The sequence below is a fragment of the Trametes versicolor genome (assembly GCF_000271585.1).
Source record: "Trametes versicolor FP-101664 SS1 unplaced genomic scaffold TRAVEscaffold_18, whole genome shotgun sequence".
Classification (NCBI taxonomy): domain Eukaryota; kingdom Fungi; phylum Basidiomycota; class Agaricomycetes; order Polyporales; family Polyporaceae; genus Trametes; species Trametes versicolor.
Window position 1 is genome coordinate 171,007 of NW_007360338.1, and position 7,136 is coordinate 178,142.

Genomic DNA, 7,136 nt, shown 5'->3' on the forward strand with positions numbered 1-7,136 from the left:
CAAAGCCGGCGGGGGCGTGCGAGGGCGGGCCCTGTGTTCGTGCTTCGCGCGCGTCCTGACGTGCCTCTTATGCGACATGCCTCCCCCGCCCACCCCCTCTTACTCACCGCCCCCGCCAGGCCTTGCGCACGCCCACCACCTCCCTCCTGACGACTGAGAGCACGCCGTGTGAACCATGCATCTCGCACCATCCTCCCGCGCGGCCGCGAAACGCCTCGCAGGCTCTCTGCAGCGCGCGCGACCCCTAACTCTTGCTCGCACGGGGCCCGCGGCGCACCGCAGCTACTCGGCTACCCCAGCAGACCCTGTCTCGCCGCCGCCCAAAGGCAAGAGCTCGAGCGCGCCGCTTGCGTTCGCGCTCGGGGCCGCGCTCAGCGGCGGGCTCGCATACTACCTCGCGACCCCCGGGCGCGACGAAGCGTCGGCACGGAATCGCGCGGGCGCGGACTTGAACGCGCAGTACGGGTCGCCCGAGGACTTCAAGAAGGCGATCGCGGAGCTGCGGGGGGTGTTCGCGGACGCGGACGCGGTCACGACGGACGTGGAGGACCTCGAGGAGCACGGGTTCTCGGAGAACGACTACCACCCGAGTGAGCGTGTGCGATTGGGGTGTGTGGGTGGAGACGGACGCTGACGAAGGGAACAGGCTCGCACCCGTCGGTGGTGGTGTGGCCGGCGAGCACGGAGGACGTGGTGAAGGTGGTGAAGATCGCGGTCAAGTACCGGATGCCGGTCATCCCGTACTCGGGCGCGACTAGCTTGGAGGGCCATTTCCGCGCGGTGCGTGAGGAGTGGAAGACGGGCTGGGGGTGGTTTGTGCTAATGCGTCGAGCGCGTGCAGCCTGCCGTCGGGGGCATCTGCGTGGACGTCTCCAAGATGGACAATATCATCGAAATTCATGGTCAGTGTGTTTGGCGTATTTCAGGCGTGTATCTTCTGACCGAGTGCGGGTGTAGAGTCGGACTCGGACGTTGTGTGCCAACCTGGGCTGCGCTGGATGGACCTGAACGAGATCCTGAGGAAGAAAGGTGGAGGCACTGCAGCACGTTACAGGCTAGCACTAACTCGCTTGCAGGCATTCCCTTGTTCTTCCCTGTTCGTGTCTCCCTGACACTATGAAGACGGCGCGCGCTCACCTTGCTTGCAATAGCTTGATCCAGCTCCCGGCGCGACTATCGGCGGTATGCTGAGCACGGGATGCTCTGGAAGTGCGTAGATTGTGTCGCATTCGGTGGGGTGTCAGACGCTGATAGACGTATAGCAAACGCTGTGCGGTATGGTACCGCTAAGGCAGAGTGGTTCTTGAACGCGGTTCGTGCCTTAGGTGCACGCACTCTGCTTCGCGCTGACGTACAGACGGACTGGTATCATAGACTGTAGTCCTGCCATCCGGGGAGGTTATCAAAACGCGGCGGCGCGCACGGAAGTCATCCGCTGGGTTCGATACAACGAAGCTCTTCATCGGCGCCGAGGGCACTTTGGGAATCGTAACAGAAGGTGAGCAATAGCGGTAAGAGGGAGCCATAAATCGCATACTAATGCTCGCTCAGTTACTATCCGTCTCGCCCCGCTACTCCCCACAAACGTCGCTGTAGTACAGTTCCCCGACGTGCGAAGCGCGACCGAAGCAGTCATCGAAGTCGTGAACGCAGGAGTCGGCATCCGTGAGTTCACGCGCATGCAGGCACATCTGGCCGGCTCGCCGCTGATGCCCTCCGTCAACAGAGTGCGTCGAACTGTGCGACGACCAGTTCATGCGCGCGACGAACATCTATGGGCAGTCCTCGCGCAAGTGGCCCGAAAAGGACAGCCTGTTCTTCAAGTTCCAGGGCCCGACGCCGCGCGCGCTGAAGGAAACTGCCGACATCGTGAAGGCGGTCACCGCGAAGCACGGCGCGACCGGCTTTTCGCTCGCGCGCAGCGATCAGGAGGCGCACGACCTCTGGATGGACCGCAAGAACGCGCTCTACTCTAGTCTCGCGATCCTGCCGGGCGCGCGCGGGTGGAGCACAGACGTTTGGTGAGTCGCGCGGGACTACGGGGAAACTGCGCAAGGTTCTGACGGTGCTCTATAGTGTCCCGGTGTCCCGGCTCCCAGATCTGGTGTATGAGACGAAGAAGGACCTCGAGGAGCATGGTCTGCTCTCGACGATCGTGGGGCATGTTGGTGACGGTAGGCGTTGTGCTTTGGACGTCGTCCGGCGAGCACTAACGCATGTCGTGCAGGGAACTTTCACGCGCTGCTCTTGTTCCGGAACGACCAAGAGCTGGAGGATGCGCATGCCGCAGTCGACCGAATGGTGAAGCGCGCGATCGCCCTCGACGGCACATGTGCGTAACTGCCGCACTTCTCCATCGCCAATTCTGACCACATCGCCACCAGGTACGGGAGAGCACGGTGTCGGCATGGGGAAGCGTGCCTACCTATACGAGGAGCTCGGCGAGGGCACTGTAGAACTCATGAAAACGATCAAAAACGCCGTAGACCCACTCAACCTGTTCAACCCAGGAAAGGTGAGTTGTATTTCCGGATGCCCGGGCTGCAAGACAGCATACTCACTTGCCATTCCAGCTATATCCGGAGAAGCGCGACAGCTCGGAGCGCGGTCATTGAGGGGGGAGCGGTATGCCTATGTGCAGTATTGGTTTACATGAGTGATGTCGCAACACGGTGGGGGTATATAGATTGCCACCTACCATGTGCGTTATAGAGCGATGCCTCCTGTGTAGCGCAGGCGGAGACGATGTACAGTACATAATCTATGTCACTACGATTTGTATGTGCAGGGACTTACATCACGCAGAAGGTGGCTTTGCGTGATCGGGTCAGTTCTTAATTAGAGAGCCCAGGACGAGGACGACGTTGTAACGCAAATTATATATACGCAGTGTGCACTAGGATAACCAGGAAATAGCGAGATGATCAAATACGATTACAGGCGGAACACGACTCGCGTAGAGAGGTCAATCGACCTTCCTCGACCACCTCCTGGCGCCTGGCCGAGGGCTGGCGCGGCCAGGGGACGCGGGAGGGACGATGACTTCGACTTTGTGCGCGGCAGGCGTCCAGTGATGCTCGGGCCTCTTCTCGTCCGAAACGCCGATCGTGGGTCCATCCTCGACATCCTTCGCATCCTTGCCCCAGTACATCCACATCTGAATACCGAGGACGACGTTGAGGGCGAGGGCGAGTGCGAAGCCGGCGCTGACGATGGGGTCGCCGACCTCCGTTGCGGTGGTGAAGAGGCGGGCGAGGCAGCCGCCGACCTGGGAGATGACGGCGAAAGCGGAGAGCTGACCGGTGCTTTGCGCGCGGTGGTTCTGCCGGATCTGCGGTAGCTTGGAGAAAAGCGAGAGCGGGAGGGTCGCGAGCTGGAAGAGCGCGATGGTGGAGTGGGGGAGGACGACGAGCGCGACGGCGAAGGCGATCGCGGCCTGGAGGGAGATTATTGTGCGCTGGAGAGAGCTGCGCGCGGCGAGGGAGGCGGGAGGGTTGTAATGGACTATAAGGAGGGTGATGACGACGTTCTGAAGGGTGAGGAAGAGGTTCTCGCCGTAGGTTGAGAAGGGGAAGTCGTTGCGGTAGGAGTAGGTGAGGGTGATCGCGTAGGCAAGGGTCTCGAGCACGTAGGCGGTGAGCGAGAGGCCGCGCGCGGAACGTGCGGATACGACTGCGGGTGGGCTCAGCGCGCGGACGAGGAGAGGACGGGAGGAACGTACTGAGCAGCAGCTGGGGGACCTTCATGATCGACCCTCCGACGACAATTCCGAGCCCAAGGCCCTTGGAGAGCGAGTACTTCAAGCACTCAATGTCGGCTACATTCAGGTTCTCGACGATGGACGTGTAGCATTTCTAGCACCTGGTCAGCCTCTGTTCTGGTGCTGAGTATGAGCGTGCGCACCTGGCCAACGATGGAGACACCGAGGTCCTTGATGAACCAGGGCAGATTCCTGGTGATTGCCGTCATTTTGGGTGGGGACGAGGAGGAAGGCGGTGGCGGAGGGAGGAGAAGGATGAGGAGGACGTGTCGGTAGGCGCTGGACGCGCACCGCGTTCGCCACGTGCGCGCTGTCCCGATTTGGCAGGTCATTTTTTGGCAGATGCGCGGACGGCGAGGAGACTCTTGACCACGACGAGCTCGCTTTCTCTCTCGACGACCTCCCCTCGCTGCTCGTCTGCCCTCAAAATGGCCGAATACGACCTCTCAAAAACAATCATCCCGCACTGCGATCGGCACCTCGTCTTCCCTCTCCTCGCCCATCTCGCGGAGAGCGAGACGTTCCCGGTCGAGCAAGTCCAGACGGCCCAGTATGAGCTCGCGAAGGAGACGAACATGGTCGACTACGCCGTTAGTCTCTTCCAGCAGCTCTACCCGGACGAGGAGGTCCCTGCAGGTGCGTCTTCAGTACATCGCATATATTCTCCCGCTTATATCGCGCAGAGTTTGCCGCAAAGCGTGAAAGCGCGGTCTCCACGAACGAGCGTCTTCAGCAGGAAGCGCAGGCCGTGCTCGATGTCATCGAAAACCCCGAGGTCGCCCAGGCACTCCGCCAGGACAAGAACCAGAACTTGCAGTTCCTCCGCGAACACTACAATGTGAGTCTCCTTCCTCTGTCTTCGGCGATATATCCCAACACCCCCGTAGGTAACGCTCGAACAAATCGCCGCCCTCTACAACTTCGGCAAGTTCCAATACTCGTACGGAAACTACAGCGGCGCGGCCGACTACCTCTACCATTTCCGTGTCCTCTCTACCGACCCCGATCTCACCATCTCCGCCCACTGGGGCAAGCTCGCGTGCGACATTCTCACCGGCAAGTGGGACGTTGCCCTCGAAGAGCTCAACTCCCTGCGCGAGGCTATTGACTCGCGCGCACCCTCTGCGCCCCCCTCCACACCCTCATCATCTGCCACCGCCGACCCCGCGCTCGCCCAGCTGCACTCCCGCACCTGGCTCCTCCACTGGTCCCTGTTTGTGTACTTCAACCATCCCCAAGGCCGCACCCTCCTCCTCGAGACCTTCCTCTCGCCCACCTACCTTAACACCATCCAGACTTCCTCACCGTGGATCCTCCGCTACCTCGCCACCGCCGCCGTGCTCTCGCGTAAATCCGCATCCGGCGCGCTCTCCTCGCGCGTCCGCCACTCCATCCGCGAGATCGTCAAGGTCATCCAGATGGAGGAGTACCAGTATCAGGATCCCGTCACCCAGTTCCTCAAGGAGCTCTACGTCGACTTCGACTTCGAGGCCGCGCAGAAGGAGCTCAGCAAGGCGGAGACCGTTGTCGCGAACGACTTTTTCCTCGGCGAGTTCCGCGAGGAGTTCATGGACAATGCCCGGTACCTCATCAGCGAGGCGTACTGCCGGATACACCAGCGTATCGACATCGCGTACGTCGTCTTCATATCTTTCTGTATAGTCTTCTGAGCGTCCATGTAGCGACCTGTCTGAGCGGCTCAACCTCTCGCGCGACGAGGGTGAGAAGTGGATCGTCAACCTCATCCGCGAAACCCGCATGGGCGCGGATGCAAAGATCGATCTTGAAAAGGTGCGCCTCGAGTCGGTCACACTATCGCATCCACTGACGTTCGCGCACACAGAACGTCATCGAGATTCACCGCCCACCGTTGCCGATATACCAGACGGTAATCGAGAAGACCCGTGGGCTCGCGTTCCGTACGCAGGCACTTGGCGCGGCTATGTCGCGGTCACAGCAGGCTCCGGGGGCGCAGGAGGCCGCGCAGCCAACGGTTGTCGAGGCGCAGTAGTAGAGTCGGTATGATATCTGTATCTTGTAGTGTTCATGCTATGTTGTGTGTGCTGTGTAACATGTTTGCAAGAAGCTGCATGGGCTGTGCGACTTGTGAGTGTGACGGATGGACAAGCCTCTCATGACAATGTTAACGGTTAGAAAAGATGTTGTTCGTCTTCCCCTCCTCGTCGTGCTGTCCTGATCCGGCCCTGAGGCCCAGTGAGAACGCGGGAACGTTAGGTTCTGCGCCGAGTCGCCTAGGGGGGGGGTCGGTTCGGTCTATTCGATGCACGCACGCTAATACAGTTATACCCAGACATGTAATAACTGAGTAACGAGTAAAAAAACCACGACATCGGGGCATCCGCCTTTGGCTGCTATGACCTTTCACTGGGTTTAAGGACCTCCTAGTCGAGGGCCAAACGAGTGGGAGCATCTAGTGAAGTCACAGCCCTTCATTTAGATAGAATACATATGCTATTTCGGGGTTTGAATTGCATTGACGTGAAGCAGTAGTCACAGCAATTCCGCGGTTAAAGTAACTGCTCACCTTGAAGATCGCGTATCCTGGACTAGTCTCAACCAGCTGTGAATTACCGCTCTGTTTAAAGGCGTCGAACACACGACCCATTCACAACGGCGAATACCTCGCCCTCGGAGAACCACCCTAAGTGTGAATACGCCCATAGCAGACTACAAAAGCTCGTGAAGTGAAGATGTATGCGTCATCCCTCCTTGTCCTCCTCCATCATCCTCGGCAATGCGACACGCCTCGACACGCTTCCCGCGCGGCCTCTCGCCTACCCGCCGGATGCCTCTAGCCACAAAGCACACTTGCTCGGGCACGAGTATTGGTGAGTACAATGTTCCGTTCATGAGTCTGGCTTAGTATTAACGCGCTGGGGATGTACCACCACTCTCGGAGACTTGTGTCCTCGTACCTCCTGCATGTTCAATACATTTGCGGTTTGACCTTCTACTTAGTAGGTGAGCTTGGTATGGTGCTTAGGGTTAGGGAGGGGAGCACACCAAGCGAAGCAAGGTGTGCGACAATGACGATGAGTGGGGAGGCGAATAGGACAACAGGGGATGGAGATCACTCCAACCCATCCTGTTTCGACTCTTATACAGTCTCATCAGGTCCTGCTTAGTTCTTTCGATAAGGTTCAGCCACAAGGTCCCGGAACTACGGGATAGATCCTTGTGTGATTGTTGCTGACACACGGCCGCAGGGGGCGCAGCCCCCGGCCATGAGACAACGGATATGTGATCTGATGATCTAGACTCATTCTGGGGAGAGGTCTCACGGAGCAGGGTTGGAATTTTGCTCCAATATTCCAGGAGCATGTACATATCATATAGGAGAGGCCCTGTGCAGAAT

At 59.2% G+C, this 7,136-nt stretch overlaps 3 protein-coding genes across 3 annotated transcripts; 2 read left to right on the top strand and 1 right to left on the bottom strand.

Annotated features, from left to right (window-relative positions):
• Positions 1 to 121: 121 nt before the first annotated feature.
• On the top strand, positions 122 to 2,778 carry TRAVEDRAFT_61639 (uncharacterized protein). Its single transcript, XM_008047416.1, has 14 exons — positions 122 to 590; positions 647 to 780; positions 842 to 902; positions 958 to 1,029; positions 1,077 to 1,096; positions 1,152 to 1,209; positions 1,263 to 1,312; positions 1,375 to 1,498; positions 1,552 to 1,665; positions 1,727 to 2,021; positions 2,077 to 2,174; positions 2,228 to 2,332; positions 2,385 to 2,515; positions 2,574 to 2,778. Exons 1-14 carry the CDS (start codon positions 176 to 178, stop codon positions 2,613 to 2,615), a joined length of 1,719 nt encoding a protein of 572 aa, XP_008045607.1. The 5' UTR covers positions 122 to 175; the 3' UTR covers positions 2,616 to 2,778.
• Positions 2,779 to 2,859: 81 nt separating this feature from the next.
• TRAVEDRAFT_67721 (mannose-P-dolichol utilization defect 1 protein) lies at positions 2,860 to 3,991 on the bottom strand. The gene is made up of 3 exons (XM_008047417.1): positions 3,904 to 3,991; positions 3,722 to 3,854; positions 2,860 to 3,672 (listed from the first exon to the last, which is right to left on the bottom strand). Exons 1-3 carry the CDS (start codon positions 3,967 to 3,969, stop codon positions 2,966 to 2,968), a joined length of 906 nt encoding a protein of 301 aa, XP_008045608.1. The 5' UTR covers positions 3,970 to 3,991; the 3' UTR covers positions 2,860 to 2,965.
• Positions 3,992 to 4,135: 144 nt separating this feature from the next.
• TRAVEDRAFT_157392 (eukaryotic translation initiation factor 3 subunit 6) lies at positions 4,136 to 5,877 on the top strand. Its single transcript, XM_008047418.1, has 5 exons — positions 4,136 to 4,396; positions 4,444 to 4,598; positions 4,648 to 5,393; positions 5,443 to 5,551; positions 5,604 to 5,877. The coding sequence occupies exons 1-5, from the start codon at positions 4,189 to 4,191 to the stop codon at positions 5,769 to 5,771; spliced, it is 1,386 nt and encodes a 461-aa protein (XP_008045609.1). The 5' UTR covers positions 4,136 to 4,188; the 3' UTR covers positions 5,772 to 5,877.
• Positions 5,878 to 7,136: the final 1,259 nt, after the last annotated feature.